Source organism: Heptranchias perlo, chromosome 9 (genome assembly GCF_035084215.1).
Source record: "Heptranchias perlo isolate sHepPer1 chromosome 9, sHepPer1.hap1, whole genome shotgun sequence".
Classification (NCBI taxonomy): Eukaryota; Metazoa; Chordata; class Chondrichthyes; order Hexanchiformes; family Hexanchidae; genus Heptranchias; species Heptranchias perlo.
Window position 1 is genome coordinate 56,998,645 of NC_090333.1, and position 22,250 is coordinate 57,020,894.

Consider the following 22,250-nt stretch of genomic DNA (forward strand, 5'->3'; position numbering starts at 1 on the left):
AATTCTAAATCATAACATCTAAATCTGTTAGCCTTTTCTGCTTAAAACATATGCAAATTAATGGAAACAGATTTAAACTTTGTATGTGGCCCCTGAGCAACCTATGCAGCCCACGAAGACAAAAGTTTGGAAGTCTCTGTAGTGAAGCATGCTATTCTGAGATTGAAAGTAATGGATATAGTTGATGAAGAGTAAAAGGAGGTTCAGTCTGTATCTGACCTGGCAGTGTTTAATGCTGAAGGTGGAAATGAGTCCTGTTCCCAGCATTTCTGATTTTGATGACCGCTGCATACTTTATAGAACAGTCCTCTGTGGATATGATTCCTAGGTTTGTCTTGGTTTTTAAACAGGTTTATTTACAAGAAGAAACTAAGAGCATTTTGACTTCACTTCTTCAACGATGTCTAACAGAAGGATCTAGCTACTGTTTGAGTAAACAATAAACATTCTTGATGTGGAGATGCTGGTGATGGACTGGGGTGGACAAATGTAAGGAGTCTTACAACACCAGGTTATAGTTGGACTGTTGGACTATAACCTGGTGTTGTAAGACTCCTTACAATAAACATTCTGGTCTTGGTCACAAGTCTTTAACTCGTTCTCATAAAGGGATAATCTCAGTCAATGTTTGACTTGTACTGATTGCAAGGTAATTATGGATGAGGAAAACCATTTGGTCCATTTTAGGTCATCCATCCAGAAAGATCCTACAGTCCCCCATTGTTGCATTCAATTGTTTCTTAAATAATTTCAGGCTTTTCACCTCCAGGTACTCCATCTGGAAGTCCGTTCCACATATTTATCGCTCTTTGTGTGAAGATGAATTTTCTGATATTGGTCCTACATTTGCCTTTTACTAGTTTGAATCTATGTCTTCTACTTGTAATTTAATTTAAAGTAATTTTTGGGATTTACCTTTTTAATACTGTTTACTATCGCGTATACATTTGTAAGATCACCTCTCAGTTGCCTCTTTTCCAGGCTGAATATCCCAAGTTTCTCCAATCTTTCCTCATAACTCAGACTTCTAATATGAGAGATCAGACTTGAGGCTCTGTCTACATTGCTTCCAGTGCTTGAATGATCTTCCTGTATCTTGGTGACAAGAACTGTTCACAGTGCACAATACAGTTTGAGCGTGACTTCCTCTGATTTGTACTCCCCAAGCAATTTTTAACTCATGTCTTAAGATTGCCTCCAATTCCATATGCCCTCATTTTTGCTAATAATCTCTTGTGTGGAACCTTATCAAAAGCCTAATGGAAGTCCGTATCGACAGCACCCATAGACGCTGCCCTGTAATCTTGTTAGTGACCTCCTCAAAGAATTCAACTAGATTAGTCAGACATGACCTACCCTTCACAAATCCATGCTGACTCTCTTTGACCAGCTCATACTTATTCAAATCACCCACTTTTTGACTGTTCCAATAGAAAAATCCCCTTTTGTAAATTATTTTAAGTTTTGGAACCAAAGTATTCATCAAGTCTTTGCATCACTGTTTCATAGTTTTTTTGACCTTCTGACTCAGTTACAAAAGCATTATAAATGTGTTTCTTGTCCCATATCATAAACAAGAGGGCTGTTCTGTACATCACCGACTTCTTTGTGAAGCTCACACAGCTCTAAAATGTGAAAAAATTTCTTTCCATGGTGATCAGAACAATGGCTGGCTTAAGTTAAAACTTTCTGGTGGGTTGAATATAGAAATGCTGAAAAATTCTCTTTCCTATGGACACTGCAGTTTTTGTTTACTTTTGACATCTTGGTCAGGAATGATCTTGATGAAAGGGAACCCAGTTGGGGAAGGGGTGAAAATAATTCAGAAAATTACTTATTTATAAAATTGTTAGATGTGAAAAGTATCCTTGTAATAACCACAATAAAAAATATTTTATTATAAGTTTTCAGTTTGCTGCTCTCTCCCATTAGCAGTCAGAGAGGGAAAAATTGGATAGGGCCTGTTTTAGGGCGGGGGTAGCATGATCCGCTATTATCCCGCGCTCAATGGTCCCTGTGCAGGCAGGACGAGATTTTCGTTAGGCCTGGGGACTTACCTGCAATCTGCGTTGGAAATCAATGTTGAACGAGGATTCCATGCAGTTTGCACTTTCCATCAGCAGGGGGAGCTCCAATCTCTTAAAGGCAGGCTGTCTGTTCGAAATCCCTGAAAGTAGACTGTTATTTGCTGAAAATAACAGTCTACTGTCTGCACAGAGTCTGAACGGAGATCAGCGATCGCACACGTAAAGCACAGATGCAGGTCCCGTCTCTATGTTTACACACTGTTGAATTATGTTAAAACATTGAATAAAGGTTGCGCACCACTAAATCCCACATCTTCCAATCTGCATGCCAGATCTCACCAATCTGCCAATCTGAGTTTGTACCAGGTCTGTGAGAGTGTCTCTGCTGATGCTCCAGAAGCCTTGGTACAAGAGGTGGACAGAAGGAGGGACATCCTATATCCGCAGGGGGTGGGAAGCGGGCAAGTGGCCCTCCACACATCTACCCAAAAGGCAGTGGGAGGCAGTAGGGGACGAAGTCAATGCCAGGCACGCAGCATCATGAACATGGATGCAGTGCAGGAAGAAGTTCAGTGCTTTGATATGAGTGGGTCAAGGTGAGTGAGGTCAACTGTCAAGTGGGACCTCCTACCAACTGCACCACTAGCCGCATCCACTACTCCACACACTAAACCCCCCAACACCCACATACCAACAACTCTTTCCATCAATACTCAACTCTACCAATCAGATACTTCCTCTCACCCTCACACATTACCACTGTTGCAAGCTGCCGACCCACAACTCACAGGCCACACACACTGGCAGCTATTCATACATGAAAGGCACATCACCCAGATACACGTTCGGCTTTCTTGCAGGAGAAGGTAGCGCATATCAGTAGGCAGCAAGTGGCAGTGGCATTCAGTCCCTAGAGCCTGTTCCGCCATTCAAAGAGATCATGGTGGACCTGTGACCTAACTCCATGTACCTGCCTTAGCCCCATATCCCTTAATACCCTTGGTTCACAGAAATTTACCAATCTCAGATTTAGAATTCACAAGTGAACTAGCATCAACTGCCGTTTGCAGAAGAGCTTCCCAAACTTCTCCCAGCCTTTGCGTGTAGAAGCATTTCCTAACTTCACTACTGTACGTCCTGGCTCTAAATGCTAGGCTATGTTCCCTAGCCCTAGTATTCAAGTATAGGAAACCTCCAAAAACAGTTACAAATGTCTTGGCAGCCAGAAGCAATAATCCAGCCACTAATCTGTAAATCCTGCATGGTCCCTTTAAATAGCGCCAGTGGGGGGGTTCTCCACGCACTCTAAGACATGTTCAGATGATTGGGGTTAAGACTGTGCGTTGAGTTAAATGTTAAGTCCCAAAATGGTGTCTATTGCTTTAAATCAGCGTTGCACACTGTTTGAAGCCATTTTCTCCCTACTTTACATGATTCCAGCATACGTTATCTGCTCCTGTGCTAACTCCTATACTAAGATGGTGTCTGGCGCACGTCACGCTGGAAATGTGCGTGCGCATCCAAGACGCCATCTTGGATGTCGGAGAGTCCGTGTAGCGCCAAAACAACGAGCGCTACACGGCCCAATTTAGTGCCTAGAGTATCTTGCATATTGGAGTGTGCCTGTAATGCCCAATACCTAATTATACAATAGTGTAACCTGGTGGTGTAATAATAGGACCCCCTGTGATCTGAACTGGATGTTGTATCTTTCACACGTGCCCTCATATGTGCTTTTCCAGCAAAGGTGGACTGAGAAACACTTAATGAGATAAGGACAGTTACAAAGCTGCTTTATTTTATAGACAAGTGAATGTACAGAGCACTAGTTCCGATTCAATGAACTCCAGAACCCTCCCCGAGAACAAGAAAAATAATAAAAATATGCCACACTATCCCTATTAATGGGCTTCCTTAACTTCTCCTGGTCAATCTTTCTGATTCTGACCATCTCTGGGCTTGAGATGAGTGAGTTTCCCCTTGCTAGGGCATATTTCCTCCCTAGACTTAGCTTGCTTATTCCCCGAATGTCTTCCTTGTCCGTTACCCTCTCTGTGTACCCAGCCAGTTGGAGGGCTGTCCCACTGATTATTTCCCTGTTGGTGATTCACCACTAGGCCTGCCAATGACACCAACAACCCGCCCTTCCCCCTCTACCTCCTTGAGCCTCATTGTCTCAGTGTGAAATAGACTGTGAGCCATGACATACCACAAACTGGCTCGTTTAACCTTAATGCACATCTTCAATGCTGACAGCCTGTGGTTTTTTTTAAACCTGTGCAATTTCACTCTGTTTTAAAAACACAATACTTAAACATAACTCAATCCCAAAACCTTTCCATGAGGGAAAACATTATCATAAATCCCAAAGCATGAACGTGGTATGCATTCAATTGTAGTCAGTATAGGGGCTCAAACATCAGTAGGATTGAGTCCCCTAACTTTACTAGGAACCAACAGGTTAGAATTATTAGGGTCGGCTATATTTTGTCACAGCATTTTGTACTTTATTTTCCATTATGACACTTCAATCAATGGCATGTACATGCAAACTTAAGTGTGACAGCTGAGGTAATCCATTCTTGGTCTGCAAGAAAAATATTGTGTAAATTAGAAATGTGAATAAATTCTTCTAATTTTTCTGAAGTGGACTCTAATTTTTTTATACTTTAGATGATTACTCAAGATTATGAACGATATGAGGGTTCATTATTCTTAACTACTCAAGAAACCCTATTGGAGATAGTCGAACTGCAAAGCAATTGGACAGAGCTCAGCCTGACTCTGTTTGAACGTCACCGGTGGTCCTTTGATGAGAGAATTCCTGAGAAGATAAGAATGGAAGAATTAAACAGCACTGTGAAAACACTCTCTGAACGATACACCATCATGCTGACAGGGGAAAACGGTATTACTGGAATTATTTTATGTACACATATTTCCATTCAAAGGTTCCTGCCTTTATGGAATATCTACAGCTGAAGGTTAAGGAGTTACCTCAGATTTCTTATCAGCAGTTCAATTAATGTCAGCCAAAGGGACCATCAATGAATGGCCCTCACAGAAAAATCACTTGGTCCGCATGCTTTCTGAAAGCTGTAGGCGAAGCATCCAAAACAGGAATTTCACCATCGTACAAGTATACATCAGCTTTTGTACATGAGGCTTCTTGCATATAACAATGGAGCACAAGTTATTAGAATGAGTTTAGTCAAGAGATGGTATTGTACATTGTTCATTATCATACAGCTCCATTTGCTTTACTGTAATATTCTGATCCTGTTTGGCTCTCGTGAAGAACAATGGTGGGACTCAATCTATTCTTTATCTGCTTACCTTTAACCTAGTCTATATCCATTTAACGTGATCGTGTTTGATGTGAAATTTTGGGAAAACAAGATCTGCAAAGTTTTTTTTTCCCCTTTCCTGCTTCCCCACCATTTAAATCTATTTTTCTCCCAATAGGCACAGGTCTTTTGGGCACCAACACACAGAAGTGCTGATCGTTATTGCACACATCCAGATGGCCAGTATGAAGTGTTGTCGGTAGAAGCCCATGAACAGGATCACCTGCCTAGGCCTTCTCTCCTAAGCAGGATATGGCATGAGGAGACAAAGTTAAAGTAGGGGAGAAAATACTCAAAAAAAGGGAAATTGAATCCTTGATAAATTCTGCATGTCCTTTAGTTTCCCTGCACAACATACTGAAATGCATAGTCCATAGCCCAACAGTCCAATGGATGATTTCCATTTAATTACTTATCACCCCAGGTGATGTGAACAGAGAGTTGTAAGCCATCTAAGTTAGGAGAAGAATAGAGTTTATTATTGCTAATGAACAAAAGTAAGCGTTGTCAGTCCTTGATATATCTCTGGTAATTCTCCCTCTCCCATCATTTTCTGTTGGGCTTCCCCATCGTTTCATTTTTCGCCTCTCATGCCTTTTTTTGAGAAACCAAGATGAAGTACCAGGGTCCATATTACTGGTAACAAAATTGGAAAATAGTATGATATGGTAATACCTAGCTTGGATTTTAAAAACCTAAAGATAATAGCAAGAAGGAACGACTGAAGAGGGTTAAGGAGTTCTACAGTTTTGAGAACCTGGAAAAGAATTAGATTAGCAGACTGTGTGGTGAGTCTTCATTTCAATATAGTGAGGATGTAGGGAGAAAAAGATCATGAAGATGTATTTGTATTTTAGATGGACAAAAAGAGGAAAGTTTAGTAGAGCACTGACTTATAGCAGTATTAATAAAATAAAGAGTGGAACAAGGAGATGAAGGTTGGAGGCCAAAGATGAGAGAGGGATTGCCCATCAGCTGACAAGCTATCTGTTGGACCCTGTACAGGTGTGTTGAGAAGAATTCCAACAACTCCCCATGTGTGCAATATTTAAATCTTGGACAGACTTGGGCTTTCTAGTAAAGAACCATCTGTTTGCTGCTAGGTGCTTTCCTACACCAACATGCCGAGACTAATAATTCGGTGATATGGACATTCCTTCCTTTTACTAAAGAATTACCAGAATTTGGCCATGAGAAACCAAATGGATTTCTGGCTTTTGTACTTAAATCTAACTCTGTCAGTAGGCAGGTGCTCTGCTCACAGACCTCTGCCAATGTGGCTTTAATGGATGTCAGGAGTTGCACAAGAGAAACCTTAGGTACTGTACCATGGTCAGGAGCACTAGTGGATTACAGTATTTTAAAATTTAGAGTATGCAACATGATTTAAGTTTGATCTGCCTCCCCTTCCCTCCTCCCATCCCCTGCCAATAAGTATTCAGCGAATATTTTAGTTCATAGGCATAAGACATTCATTGCTGTGTTAAATCCTACTGCGAAAAGAAAAACTGGCGTTAACATCATTTAAAGTAACTTAACACCTGGACTGCCATTTATAAGAACATAACAAATAGGAGCAGGAGTAGGCCAAACAGCCCCTCTAGCCTGCTCTGCCATTCAATAAGATCATGGCTGATCTTATACCTCAACTCCACTTTCCTGCCTTATTCCCATATCCCTTGATTTCCTTTAGTGTCCAAAAATCCATCGATCTCATTCTTGAATATACTCATCAACTGAGCACCATACGGTTGTAAGCACAGTAAAAATAACCAAAAAATAATTGCATAACGTATTCATAGTGTTTAGATTATTGCTCCATCTTTATCTGTACTCTAAAAAGAAACACTTGTATTTATATAGTGCCTTTTACGACCTCAGGTAGCCCCAAAGCACTTTACTACCAATGAAGTACTTTTGAAGTGTAGTCACCGTTGTAATGTAGGAAACACAGCAGCCATTTTGTGCACAGCCCACAAACAGTAATGCGACAATGACCAGATAATCTGTTTTAGTGATGTTGCTTGAGGGATAGATATTAGCCAGAGCACCCTGCTCTTCTTTGAATAGTGTCATGGGATCTTTTACATCCTCCTGAGAAGTCGGATGGGGCCTCGGTATAACATCTCATCTGAAAGATGGCACCTTCGACAGTACAGCACTCCTTCAGTACTGCACTGAAGCGTCAGCCCGCACTATCTACTTATGTCTCTGAAGTGGGGCTTAAACTCACGACCATCTAACTTCGAGGCGAGAGTGCTACCACTGAGCCAAGACTGGCACCTAATATTTTGATCTACTCTAAGATCTTGATCTTAAGTACATTGATATTAACAGTTTTGATAACAGTTTGAATATGTTACAACAAAATAGGGATCAGGTAATGCAGTGAATTGGAGCACTGTTCTTTCACCGCTTTGATTTGGGTTTGACTCAGGCTACACAAATGGAACAAAAGCTTCCTCTTTGTACCAATTGTAAGGATGCTATATGAAATGAGCTCAGGCAATTTCAATTCAGTTCATAGTACACACAGAATTATTATTAATATTGCAGAGAATTTTACCTGCAGTCATTTTAACAGGCACTGCTTGGTGTTTAATGAAGCTACAAGACATGCTTGAATCCTGCCGGGTTAAATTCGACTTTGCCAATATGGAAGATATAGGATCGGTAGAATTTGATTTGCTGAAGCTTAACGAGCAGTTTCCCACTTTGATAAACCTACTGGAAGATGCAGTGAAGCTGGCAGCAACCCCTCAAACCGAGGAAGAGAGAAAGAATAAGCAGCCTTATGTCAGGTATTACCAACTGCACAGATTCATCTACTTATTTTCAAGATCACTGGTTAACGGTTTTCTCAGAAAAATGAATGGAGTCACAGAGTGCAATTCCCAAAACTCTGATGAAAAATCCTAGAATCCTATGCAACAAAACCAGAATTGACTTGGTAACCATAACCAGGAAGGCAAATGGAATGTTGTCATTTATTGCAAGGGGAATGGAATATAAAAGTAGAGATGTTTTGCGACAGTTGTACAGGGCATTGGTGAGACCACATCTAGAATACTGTGTGCAGTTTTGGTCGTCTCATTTAAGAAAGGACATAATTGCTTTGGAGGCAGTTCAGAGAAGGTTCACTTGACTGATCCCTGGGATGAGGGGGTTATCTTATGAGGAAAGGTTGGACAAGTTGGGCCTGTATACACTGGAGTTTAGAAGAATGAGAGGTGATCTTATTGAAACGTATAAGATCCTGAGGGGACTAGAAAGGGTAGATGCTGAGAGGATGTTCCTCTTTGTGGGAGAGACTATAACTAGGGGCCACAGTTTAAAAATAAGGGGTCTCCCATTTAAGACGGAGATGTGGGTTGTGAGTCTGTAGAACTCCCTTCCCCAGAGAACGGTGGAGGCAGGGTCATTGAATATTTTGAAGGCTGAGTTAGATAGATTCCTGATTAACAAGGGAGTCAAAGGTAGTAGTCAGTAGATGGGAAAGTAGGGTTGAGGTCACAATCAGATCAGCCATGATCTTATCAAATGGCAAAGCAGGCTCGAGGGGCCGAATGGCCAACTCCTGCTCTTAATTCGTATGTTCGTATAAATAAGTAGGCTTAATCATAAACAGATTTAATCACAGAATGCCATTTCCAAAACACTGGTTTAAAAGAAGTCCCAGAACATCATGATGTCAAATGAAATTTGATTTATTTACTAACTTTAAACCAGTGGGTCTGGCTGACTGTTTAAAGGTATTTAGATTCTCCTACCTGTTTTCTATTTTCTTCTGGTAATGGTATGCACTGTCTGGTCTCACAGGTCCAAACCCTACTCCTAGGCTTTCTTCAGTGCATTCTGAAGCCAGGCATCGAGTGTTGCATGATAGCTCTTTCAATTGACTTTCCTTCTGATTTCCTGTCCCTCCTGTGGGCGAGCATTTGGCTTCTGCCAATGTAGTATTGGCTGAGATTGGAAATCAGTACGTGTAGAATTATGAACGTGGGCTACTATATGACACAATGCATTGATCTTCTCAACAACGGCTATGCCATTGCACCACCTAGCTACTCAAGCTTTATGTTACTTAAACATTATTCTGACCACAACTTCCCCAAATGGTATAGGTGTAAATCTACCATCAGTGTGATATTGAGCCAGGAACTTTCCAGGTTCAGTTCCCAGTCTATGTTGGGTTAACTGATCTCAGCCAGGATAACAGTACAATTGATCTCAGTGCCCTACAGAAAAGAGGAGAAAATAAGACAAGAGATTCCTGTTCCTGATTGTTATCCAATGATCCGTGCTGGAAAGTGTCAAAATGTGTGGATGTCAGGTGAAGACCAGATCAGTCTGGTCTATAATACCTCTACATTCAAATACCTTGCCAACACCAACTGTCTTGACTTGCACGTGAAGGATGTCCAATTGGGATCTGTACAAGAGAATTCCGACAACTAATAGTAATCCTCCCACCCAGACTCAGACCAGCTAACTCAGTGCAAACTGGTCTGTGGCTCACTTCTATAATGAATATGATGTGGAGATGCCGGTGATGGACTGGGGTTGACAATTGTAAACAATTTTACAACACCAAGTTATAGTCCAAATAAAATTGTTGGACTATAACTTGGTGTTGTAAAATTGTTTACAACTATAATGAATAGTATATTTACTGTTTTAAGCTATCATGGGAGCCACAGAGAAAATAATTTAATTGTTAGTTGTGTTTGTCTACAGACGTATGGGTGACTACTTTGGAGTTGTGAGATGACGCAAGTTGACACTTTTACAAGTAGAAATACAAAACTCAGACACAGAGCTGCAGTGTAACCAGATAGTGACATAATTTGCATAAGAGGATAAGGAAGTCTGAGAAGCACAGACAGCCTTGTGTGACAGTAAACAAGAGAACATATTCCGCTGTGAGAAAAGCCCATTTGTTTAGCTAAACATCATGTTAGGGGATGGGTGTTCTTTCTTATAAGTTACTCAAATTAATAGGGTTCACAGCATTGAATGTAGAGGTTCTCAGATTAATTAAGCATACAATAATTGTTATTGACAATAATTAAACATACACTTAACAGCAACAATTACAACAAAACCTTGTGCGTTTTAGCCGGGAAATTCAAAACACATTACAGTTCTGAGCTCGGTGTACTTGGTTGGCCAGACCTTTGAATTCCCAAGAATCTGTTCCAACACCCACTTTTTAAACCTTTTATTCAAACCTTCCTACGTGACAAACCACATCTTTCTGCATTACCTAATTCATAGTTAGCATTCAACACTGGTTTGATTGTCCTGTCCTTGCAGCCATAGATCGTACTGCTTGTGTGATTTCTGATCATACATTTCAAAATGATTACCTCTGTTACCTCACCCTTGGAAATGGGTTTGAATCCAGTGGAGTGAAATGAACGTCTTTCGGCTTTGGAGTGGTCTGGTTTCTGGTGGGCTTGGGCTCACAGCACAAAACTGGCAATCTGAATCAGAGTCTGAGGATATGATAAACTTTAGCTTGGTTGAGTGGAGGGTCTTCTTCTGAAACTGAGATTAAAGTACATTGTTATGCAGGCTTAGAGGAAGTTTTACCTGACTAAGGAACACTAGGAGGCCGATTATGGAATTGTGGCAGTGCCTGCACTGGGTGTACTCCAAGTATAATACGACAGGACGTTGGGCACCAGCAGCCTAAATAGCTGCTGGCATCTAAGGAAGAAAGATCTTTTGATGGGGGGAGGAGCACCTTGCTAGAGGAAAAAGCAGCCTTTTGGGCCTAATAGTATAAGAGAAAGTAAACTGGGTGGCTGAGTTAGTACCACCAAGGAAATTGTTTTTATTACTTTGGGTCTCCCTTTAGCACCTGTTTTTAATGAGTGCTGAGCAACTGGAGTATTGCTCACACGCTCCAGTCATATTATGGGGCTTTGGCCTCATTCAAATGTATTTCAGGCTCTTAATGAGTTTTGTGCGCAGATTTTGAGTGCCAGCAGTGCTTTAGGCCTGCCTTCGGGGACACATAGTGCATCTGTGCTCAATAATACAAGGAGGCAACACCCAATATCTCTCAGTGCGACAGGTGCCAATTATAAAATTATCGTCCCCTAGATGTCCCAAATAGAAAGTGTTCTAGTGCTCATCACTGATGTCATTTGACATGAGCACAAAAAATAAAAATTTTAGGATTGGCCATTTATTCTTGAAGGGACAAAATCCCTTCATTTCCTTACTAGACTCATTTGGCCCCTTCAGGTCATTTATTGCCTGGCTGAAGTGAATGAGCAGGTAACCTGCTCCCAAATCTCTACCCTGAGCTGGGAAGTGCACAAAACCATCTCGGGAATGATTTCCCCCTTGAATTTTCCTTTTCCCTGCATAAATACCAGCCTACAAAACTAGCAAAAGCTGACCAATTGCTTCAAAAAATCTGACAGCCCCCAAAAAGCTTACAACTTGACAACAGCCTTGATTATAAGCCCATAACGTGCAAAAACAAGCTGTTACATTGGCTTTGTAACGTGAGCTGCAAGTAAACGCAACAAGAGTGATCTATGATCAGGTGCAGCCAGAGAGTGCAGGTCGGGCAGTCATGGGCCCACAGCCTGTGATTTGCCAATTTGGACTCCCTACAAGCACCGTATGGAATCATGGAATTAGCCACAACATTCCTTCACTTGTCTTGGAGGAAAAAACAAGTATATGAGAAGTAAACCAGAAGGTAGAAATGCAAATGATGAATGCCTTTCATGGGAAGTCAGGCATACTTCCCTGGAAAATTTTGAATTTTTACATTAATAATGGTGCATTCTAGTTTATTTTAAGCACTTTTGTACACAATCAATAGATTATTAATCAAAAAAAGGAAAAACAAACTAACCAGACCATCACTTTCTCAAAATATTTCAACAGTCACTCTCCCACACCCAGACCAAGTTTACAGAGACATTGTACTCCATCCAACTCCTCAACCTTTTGCAGAGACTCTCTCTCTTCCTTCAATGCTTTTGGTCCATATTGGCCACCCTCTCCCTCTCCCCCTCAGTTCAATCTGGCATTTTTCCCCTTCCCCCCTGTCAATGATGGCATTCTCCTTTCTCTCTTACCCAAAGCACAACATCTAGCTACAGTCCACTTTCTTCTCCCCTTCATGGCCATCCATTTCCCCCCTTTCCCCTCTCCTTTATTACCATCCATTTCTCCCTTTCACCTTCCTTGATTGCCACCCATACCCCCTCCGAGTCTGCTCCTACTGGAGTCCTGCTGCTAATAGACCAAACCAGATCCCCCTCTCCTCAATGCCACACAATGCTAATGGCAGTGAATTCTGGTGTCTTTATACTTTAGGCAAGGTTCCCTGTTTTCATAAGAATTCCTGTGTACAATATACAAAGGGTGGAATCATTTCCATTAGCGTTAGGAACGGGGCCTGTAGCAGCCAGATGCGAGTGGAAGCAGGAATTAGCGTAGAGGGCCCAGTCTGTGCTGATTTTTTGTGTTGTCAACAAATGCTGACATACTGACTCGACCTCCAAGATGTTGATTGTCAATGTGAAATCTGATGATTGGCATTTATGCCGCTGTGAGGAGGTGCCTGCTCTGTGCTTAATGGCTTCCTAAAGCAGTGCAGCTCAGATCAAATAATGAACTCACCAGAGTGGGTTTTGAATCAAACCTCAATCCCAATGCTCTGTGGTCTGATGCATTATTAGAGCAATGCACTGTACCACTTTGGGGGTAGTAAGTTAAATTGGGTGAGTCTAATACCCAAGTTTCAACAAATATGGGGAGAAAATATTGTTTTCTATTGATAAAACAGTAAGCAAATTGAAACGATATTATTGTTTTCTACTATGAAACATAAAAAACTTCCTTATTTTCCTGTTTCTAGCCTGGAACTTGGAGAAGTGATTCAGATGATTCAAGACTGGTTGTTGGCAGTATTTAAGATGATAACCCACAAGGACACCAAGCTCGCACAGCAGGTAAGCAATTGGACATATGCTCAGTTAAAGGAGGGCGCGAAGGCATGCTGCAGTCACGTTAGGGGTGAGGAGATTGGCTGCAGGGTCGAGCTAGGGGTGAGGAGTCTGGCTGCAGAGTTCACCAGGAGAAGGGAGATTGCGGATTCTAGCCAGGAGCGGGAAGGCTGGCTTCAGGGTCAAGTTGGTGCATGGAAGGAGTGGTTGTCTATCTTACCGGGATGGAGGAGGTTGGTTACAGAGTCCGGCTGGGAGTGGGAAGACTGGCTGCAGAGTTGGACCGGGAGGACGGAGATTGCACCCTGCCCACCGCATGACGAAAAATACATTAACAATTGTGTGGTTAGCAGTGACCTGTCAGATGCCAGAAAGTGGTTTGAAAGGGCGAGCAAATGTCAGTCAGATTGTGGTGATCTCACCAAGTATGACTGACTCCTCAGGGGAGAGGGGAGTGGAGGGTGGGTGAGGGTGTTGGAAAGCAGGAAGGCGTATTAGAGTGGCGATGACAGGGGATGGGAATAGCAGAGAGGGGAGGCGGGGCAGAGGAAGCATAGGGTGGGAGGGACGGGACAGGGATGGGAGCATAGGGGGAATGGTAGGGGAAGGTTCGTGCACAACGGACATTTGTAGAAATATAAAATTCTATTCAATCTTCTTTATATCTGTATACAAAATACTCCTTAAAATTATATTTAGCACTCACATTATATAAAAGATGAATCTTCTCAAATTACACATTGTGGGGCCAACAATCTGATCAGTGCATTGTGCGTCCGCTTCCAACTTGATCAGACGTGGAAGGTCAACGCTTGCTACACAACTTAGAGGTGCTTTGCATTCAAAACAAGGAATTGAAGAGAATGCCCTATTTTTTAAAAAAGCAGCCATGGTACCACTGTCCAATTGCCCGGCGCCTCTCCCTATCACACTGGAAAAGTCTCCTGGAGTTGAATAGGCCACCAGCAGCCCTTTTACTAGCTGTTGATGTCCGAAATTCCAGCCCTGCCGTTTCAAGGTTGATGCACCCAGAGCACCAGAGAATTATTCAATGAGTGGATCTCTGGTTATCAGGTAACATCAGCTCAATCCTGCAGAGGTGCGTGGAGTGCTGGAGCATTGGCGCCAGCAGCGCTGTCCAAGAGCCAGATTATTTGCCTGTATTTTAACATAATATTTGATATATTTCACATTAATTTATTTTAACTGCCATTCTCTTTATTCCAAAACTTCTACAATTAGACAAAAGCTTCCAATATACAGTTTCATCAGATATTTCAAATTAGTTTAATTTCAATTTCAATTTAATTTTTCTCTACCATTTATTTTACATTAATTCATTTGTAACTAACATTGCTTTAATTCCCAACACCTAACACATACCAATACGTTTTCCATTAGAGCATATAATCTTCCTCCCCTTATCCAACAACCCATTATGTGAAAATATATGCTCAATCGTGAAATTTAAGCCTGAAAATACTACTGACACTCCCACAATACTCGGTAATAAAGGTGCAGCCTGACATCATTAATCACCATAAATCAGTGTCTCTAATAATGTATATATTTACTTTCTGTAATGCATTTTCCGTTGCGCTTTTCCTTTCATTATTAATTGATTTACTTCTGTTTTACTTTAAGCCAATCAGATCAACCTAGTACAGGTATGGAGACTCCTCCCTTCCCAGTACAGGTGTGGTACAGCCTCCCCCCTCCTCCCCATTATAAGTAACATGCATTTCCTGTATGCGTTGCCTGTAGGAGTGAAATGGAACCTGATCCATTTGATTTTGGGTCCTCATTATAATGTGGTCAGCGAGTTGCCAGCATGAAATGTGCTCCAGAACAGGCAACTTGCTGATCTGGAGGTGGGAAATTGGGCAGGGCAAACAAATGTTAAGGCCCGCAGGAGCATCTTAAAGGGGAGAGTGATAACCATTGGGAATGACAATTAAAACCTTAGAGCAGCAGGAATCCGGTGCATAGAACCTACAGAAGCAAATATATTACATTTTGGAAGCCTTTAAGGCACAAAACTCATAAGCAACCTGTCATAAATAGTCTCCACCCAGCTTTCCCTGACTGCAGCTAAAGATCCCTTTAATTTTCACTGGGAGAGGCTTCCGTCTGATGTACTGTCTATGGTTGATGGGTGGAAGCAGGAAATAGCAGTATTCAGAAGGACTTGGGTGTCCTCGTATATGAAACACAAAGTTAATATGCAGGCACAGCAAGCAATTAGGAAAGCAAATGGTATGTTAGCCTTTATTGCAAAGGGGTTGGAGTACAAGAGTAGGGAGGTCTTGCTGCAACTGTACAGGGCTGTGGTGAGACCGCACATGGAGTACCATGTACAGTTTTGGTCTCCTTACCTAAGGAAGGATATACTTGCCTTTGAGGCAGTGCAATGAAAGTTCACTAGATTGATTCCTGGGATGTGAGGGTTGTCCGATGAGGAGAGATTGAGTAGAATGAGCCTATACTCTGGAGTTTAGAAGAATGAGAGGTGATCTCATTGAGACATACAAGATTCTGAGAGGGCTTAACAGGGTAGATGCTGAGAGGCTGTTTCCTCTGGCTGGAGAATCTAGAACTAGGGGACATAGCCTCAGGGTAAGGGGTCGGCCATTTCTGAGATGAGGACAAATTTCTTCACTCAGAGGGTTGTAAATCTTTGGAATTCTCTACCCCAGAGGGCTGTGGCTGCTCAGTCGTTGAGTATATTCAAGGCTGAGATTGATAGATCTTTGGACTTTAACGGAATCAAGGGGATCGGACACAAAGTGTAGATCGGCCGTGATCTTATTGAATGGCGGAGCAGGCTAGAGGAGCCATATGGCCTACTCCTGCTCCTATTTCTTGTGTTCTTATGTTCAAGTGGGCAGGGGAGGAAAATGGCATTGGGGTCTTAATTTTGATATCTGATCCCAATTTGCATATATTAATGAGCCTCCCGCCTGTTTCTGACAGGAGCTCCAGCTGCCTGGATGGAGGTCTGCCCAAAAATTGGGACAGACAGCAACTCGGCAGTAAGTTGCCACAACTACCTGCCACATTATTTTAAGTGCAAATAGGTGGTAGTGACATGGAATTAGTCCCCCAGTGTATCCATGGGGGGCTCTTACAAACCAGAGCTGCTCACAGTGATCCAGGGGATACACTGTTTTATAACAGGGCTGTTATGCCATATAATGCACAATATATTATCAAGGCCAAGGATTTACAATGTTTGAATAAGCCAAATTCAATTTTTATTGTGTGGTTTTCTGGAACCTCTGGTGCTTAGCAAATTGAATTCCATGAGTCTGCCTATTATTGCTTGAAAACCACAAATGGTCTGACTGCATGTTTTCTGCCTCTTAACTTCTGGTTTGTTACACTTTGTTGATTCAAAGTAAACAGCAACAAAAAAAAGTGACAAGTGTGACACAAAAGCATGACACAAAAAGAATTGCAAGAAATTTTTATAGGAAGTAAGCATTATACTTGGAGGAATTGCAACATTTTTAATATATTTATATAGTCGAACCATACCCTTTTATTTCTTCTCCATCCAGGTTTCCATCATGCAAAGTGCAATGAGCCACTTGCTGGTAGACTTATTGCTTCACATGGTGCACGACCCAGAAATCAACATCAGTAAAAAACACTTCCAATACCTATCTGGACCGGATACAGCAGCAAAACTGGAGGAGAAAGCTCTGTTGTTGGCTAGTCAGCTGAATATCCTATCAACACAAATGTACAAGTAGGAACAGAGTTGGCCTGAATTACCAGAAGTTCTTTAACTGTTCAGAAATAATGTGGCAGTTTCTAAAATTTATCTTCTTTGACTTTATTGTATAGGCAAATATATGACAATGTTTGCTATTATATTCTGGAAAGAAAGCATTAGCATTTATATAGCACTTTTCACGACCTCAGGATGGCCCAAAGCACTTTAAAGCCAATTAAGTACTTTTGAAGTGTAATCATTGTTATAATTTAGGAAACGCAGCAGCCAATTTCTGCACAACAAAGTCTCTCAAACAGCAATGAAATAAATGATCAGATCATCTGTTTTAGCTGTCAGTTGAGGGGTAGATGTTGGCCAGGACACCGGGAGAACTGCCCAGCTCTTCTTCGAATAGAGCCTTGTGATCTTTTACATTCACGAGAGGGCAGATGGAGCCTCATTTTAGCATCATGTCTGAAAGACGGCACCTCTAACAGTACTGCGCTGCAGTGTCAGCCTAGATTATGCACTCAAGTCTGGAGTAAGGCTAACATCAAGTATAAATACATTAATTTGCACATATCACACAGCGCGGATACAACAAACTTGGTGTTCTGATTTGGGGTTTGTTCACCATGAGTTCTTTCCAAACTTCCAGGCCCACAAAATTTAAACAGGATCATCCAGCAAATAAAAAGTACAATGAAACCCGTATAAACTGACACGCCCAAAAAACGGACCCCTGCAAAAAACGTATGCTTGTTGAGGCACCCAAATAACTTGCCTTGTAAAATATACAAGAGGCACTCTAAAACCACGGACACTCGCAAATTAGCAACTACGGACAGCCTTCAATGCACCAAGCCCTTTTACAACAAAACACGGAATACAGCCTCTTGCAAAGCTGCTGTATTTGGTACTTTCACTGAGTTGGGTTCACTGGCGCTTTCGCTTGCAGCTTGCATATCCTTCTATTCCTTTCTCCCTCATGTATTTATCTAGCTTCCCCTTAAAGGCATCTGTGTTATTCACCTCAACTATTCCATATGGTAGCAAGTTCCACATTCTAACCACTCTATGGGTAAATAAGATTTTCCTGAATTCTTTATTGGATTTATTAGTGACTATCTTATATTTATGGCCCCTACTAATATACTCGTTCTTGGGCTCCTTTGAGATCAAACTGAATCGATTGTGTTTATTTATTTATTTCCTCCTCTTCCCCAAAAACTATTCCATGCCCGAGTACTGGTTCAGGGGTGGGGTGCCCTCTCCTAGCTCATTCAGTTGGCCGTTATTCATGTATGAGCCTTGATGTCTAGTGTTGACAGACTGTTCTACCATGGAAGGGAAGGAGATAGCACAACTGAGCCCAATCCTGTTCAACATCTGTGCACACATACTTCCAGTATATGCACTGGATAAATAATTTCCCCCTCTTTAATCTAGGACAATTGAGGCGAATTGTAGGATCAGCTACCTGGGCAGAGACTGAACATTGAAGCTGGGACCTTTTTGGCCTTTACAGTTCAGCTATTGCCTGGCTGAGCCATTGTGGAAGGTTTTGATTTTTTTTTGTTGCTGTGATGAAATATTTCTGTGGTCTTCAGCTGGTTGGTGTATGTAGTTCTTATCCATTCCTTACCTATTATGTTTGTTTTTACAGCTGGTGCAAGGATATAGTTGAGACAGAGGTTAAGCAACGGGTGGCCATGCACTTAGATGATCCTGACCGTGAACTGAAGGAGCTTGACAAAGTCAAGGTAGCATTTTCTATTGCAGAAGTAGGTGACAGCAATGTTAGCCAAGTACAAGGTAACACATTTTATATGGGACCAGTTTATGGTATCTGCATTATCTTCACAGCATTTTAAAAACCTGGATCATGTTTCCTTTCAATTTTCTTTCTCCAATAAGAGGACATTTGGTCCCTTTTGAGCCTCTCTTCAAAATTATCAGATAATATTTGCTACATAACCACTCTGAATTCTTTCTTTGTATTCACCAGATGGAATGCGCTGAGTGGATAAAAATCTGTGAGATTCTGCTTTCAAAAATTAAACACCAGCCAGTCCAATTGTTGACATCTAGAAGCGAAGAATTACAGTCACACATCAATCTGACCCGTGACCTATGCAGTGCCTGCTTACGGGTAAGAAGGACTATAAGGGATCATTCTTAAAAATATTAAGCATGCTTTCCTTCTGGTCGTCTCCCCTATTCTGCTGAAGATGCTGATGTGCTGAGTATGGTTCCACAGTTGGCTTTTGTCACCTAGCCCAGTGGCTCTTTTTCATGATTAAAATCTAGCTAATGTGTGTCAGCAAGCTATTTGACCTTGGTGGGGAGGAGGATCTCACAGCTGGGCAAAACCGGACATCCACTGTCTATACATGCAACTTTCCAACAGGGAGCTCAGATTTTCTAATGAATACTACCTATTTTAGTGCCCTTCCATTTTAGTGCCCTTCCATTTTAGTGCCCTTCCATTTTAGTGCCCGCCCAATTTTTCACTGTTACATCAGGCGGATGGCAAAAGTGCTTTCGATAAAATGGGCGTATTTAAGTGGGACATAATAATGTCATGCATCCCATTTTCTGTCTTGCTACCTCATTTATGTTCAGCGCCATTCATGTCTGTATAAAATAGGCGTCCATTGTTGCTAGGGCCTTCAGTAAAAGTGGAAGTGCATTTAAGCGTCCCAACAGGTGCTTCACAAGGATTCACAGCTTATTTCAGACACAATCTAGTTCATTTTTTTTGTATACTGCTGACAAATGCTTTACCACATACCTATGTGCCAAATGTCATTGATGGAATAGCTACCATGGAACCTGCTGGGAAAAGTGATGATTGGCCTCCAACAATCATTACCATCTTTCTTTGTATCAGTATGACTGTATCCACTGGAGGATTTTCCCTTTAACCCTCCACAGACTTCACTTTTGTCTGGGGTCCTTGGTGCCATATGTGGTCAAATGCTGCCTTGATCTCAGGGGCAGCTACACACCTCCCCTCTAGCATTCAGCTCTTGTGTCCATGTATGGATCGAAACTATGATGAGGTCTGGAGTTGAATGGTTCTGATACTCAAACTGAGCCAGTGAGCTAATTGATGGTACTGTTGAAGACTCCTTCCATCACTTCGCTGATGATTGGGAGGAGGCTTATAGAGTAGTGATTGGCCAGATTAGATTTTTCCTGCTTTTGTGGATAGGGCATAGCTGGGTAATTTTCCACATTGTTGTGTAGATGCCAGTTTCGTAGCTGCACTGGGTTAGCTTGTCTGAGGAGGCGGGTGGGGGATGCAATTTTATTGTGCAGGCCTTTGAGCTCTACAACTGAGATGTTGTCAGTGTTCCTGAACTTTGCTGTGTCCTGTGCATTCAGCCATTTCTGGATGTCACATGGAATCAACTGAATTGGCTGGACACTAGCATTTGGTGGGAGCCAAGTAGGATTGTCCATTTGGCACTTTTATCCTTTAAGACTCTGCCTGCTCCGTCAGTGATGGTACTACCCAGCTAATATTGGTGTTGGGTATTGAAACCCCCCAAGCCAGAGTGCTTTACTCAGTGCTTCCTCCAAGTGGTGTTCAACATGGAGTACTGATTTGTCAGTTAAGGGGATGGGAAGTAATTAGTAATCAGTAGGAGGTGTCCTTGGCTTTGTTCACCTGAAGTCATAAGACTTTATAGAGTCTGGAGTCAATATTGAGGACTCCTAGGGCCATGCTCACCTGATGGTATACCACCGTGCCCCCACTTCTGATGGTCTATCCTGCCAGGAGACAGAATATATCCAAGGTTGGTGATGGAGGAGTCTTGGATGTTGGTTGATAGTTATGATTCTGTGAGTCTGACGAATATAGGCAGTTGCTTGATTAATCTAGGACAGCTCTCCCAACTTGGACACTAGTCACCAGATGCTAATGAGAATGACTTTGCAACATCGATTGGGCTGGGATTGCCTGAGTTTGTCCTGAACCAATTCCTGGGTCATTGCCGATAGGTCCGATTTGAAGAAATCCCACCACCACCTTCTCGAGCAACTAGGGATGGGCAATAAATGCCGGCCTTGCCTGCAACGCCCACATCCTGAGAATGAATTTTTTAAAAACTCCATACATTATTTCTGATTGTGTTCTGTAGCAATTATTTACAATTGAATGGCCTAATAGATCACTTCAGAGGGCATTAAGAGTCAACCACGTATTATGCTACTGGAGTCATGTGTTGGCCAGATCGGGCAGGGAAGGATATTAGTGAACCAGCTGGGTTTACCATAACTACCTTTAGTCCACCTCCAGCTCAGGCACTGTACTGCCACTGGCTGTAAAACTCATAGCTGTGCTGAACTTTTATTCAGTGGATCGTTCCAGGCTGCCACTGAAATATTGTAACATTATTGAATCAGCTCTGCACAGATGCATAAAGCGATTCTCAGATTAGAGCAATCCAGATAATTCACTTCCCCATGGATAGATCCTGGTAGCCTGACAGAACGCTGCAATTTTACAGAGTGGCAGGACTTTTCAGAGATCATAAATTGCACTCATTGGGCCATAAATGTCCCCGTGATCCATGCTGTCATCTACATCAAGAGGGAAGGATCCCACTGTATGAATATCCAGCTCGATTATGACCAGTAGCACTGTATCAAACAAATGCGTGCTTGCTTTCCTGGGACTTGCCATAACTCCTCCATTTTAAGGCAGTCCACTGTGCCAGCACTCTTTCATCCAGAAATGCAAGTCTCTGGCTCCTGCGAGGTCAAGACTACCTCTGCTAATGATACCAGTTTCCCAGGGCAATGGTTGAGCATTACTTTAAAGAGGTTTATTCTTCCACTAGATTTCTCAGAGTAATTATAGCCAAAGAAACTGACACTTGTGACTAAAAGTGTTGAATGACGGTATCTGGTGTAGGAATACTATCCAAGGCTTAGTGCACATCATGATTGGGTTGCAGAGAGCTAAACACCTGTTCAGATCTCTGCACTTCCAGCTGGTAGAACCATTGCTTAATATGATGTGGTGTGTAACCATGCTTTGTCAGTAGATTGGTTGCAATGCGCTCTCACATTTTATGATGAGTCGTGCTGCTTACCATGCTACTTGTGAATAGCTCATGATACCTGCAGTCCATCTAGTTGAGGGCTTGTAAGTTCTCTAATGAGC

The 22,250-nt window shown here is 42.0% G+C and overlaps 1 protein-coding gene across 2 annotated transcripts in view; it reads left to right on the forward strand.

Annotated features, from left to right (window-relative positions):
• Window positions 1-22,250, forward strand: part of axdnd1 (axonemal dynein light chain domain containing 1) — a 115,652-nt gene that overhangs the window by 49,056 nt on the left and 44,346 nt on the right. For both annotated transcript variants that reach the window (XM_067990517.1, XM_067990516.1), the window contains exons 17-22: window positions 4,701-4,935; window positions 7,959-8,175; window positions 13,266-13,359; window positions 16,914-17,104; window positions 18,738-18,834; window positions 19,080-19,223. In XM_067990517.1, the coding sequence (XP_067846618.1) occupies window positions 4,701-4,935; window positions 7,959-8,175; window positions 13,266-13,359; window positions 16,914-17,104; window positions 18,738-18,834; window positions 19,080-19,223 (978 nt within the window). The remainder of the gene's footprint in view (window positions 1-4,700; window positions 4,936-7,958; window positions 8,176-13,265; window positions 13,360-16,913; window positions 17,105-18,737; window positions 18,835-19,079; window positions 19,224-22,250) is intronic.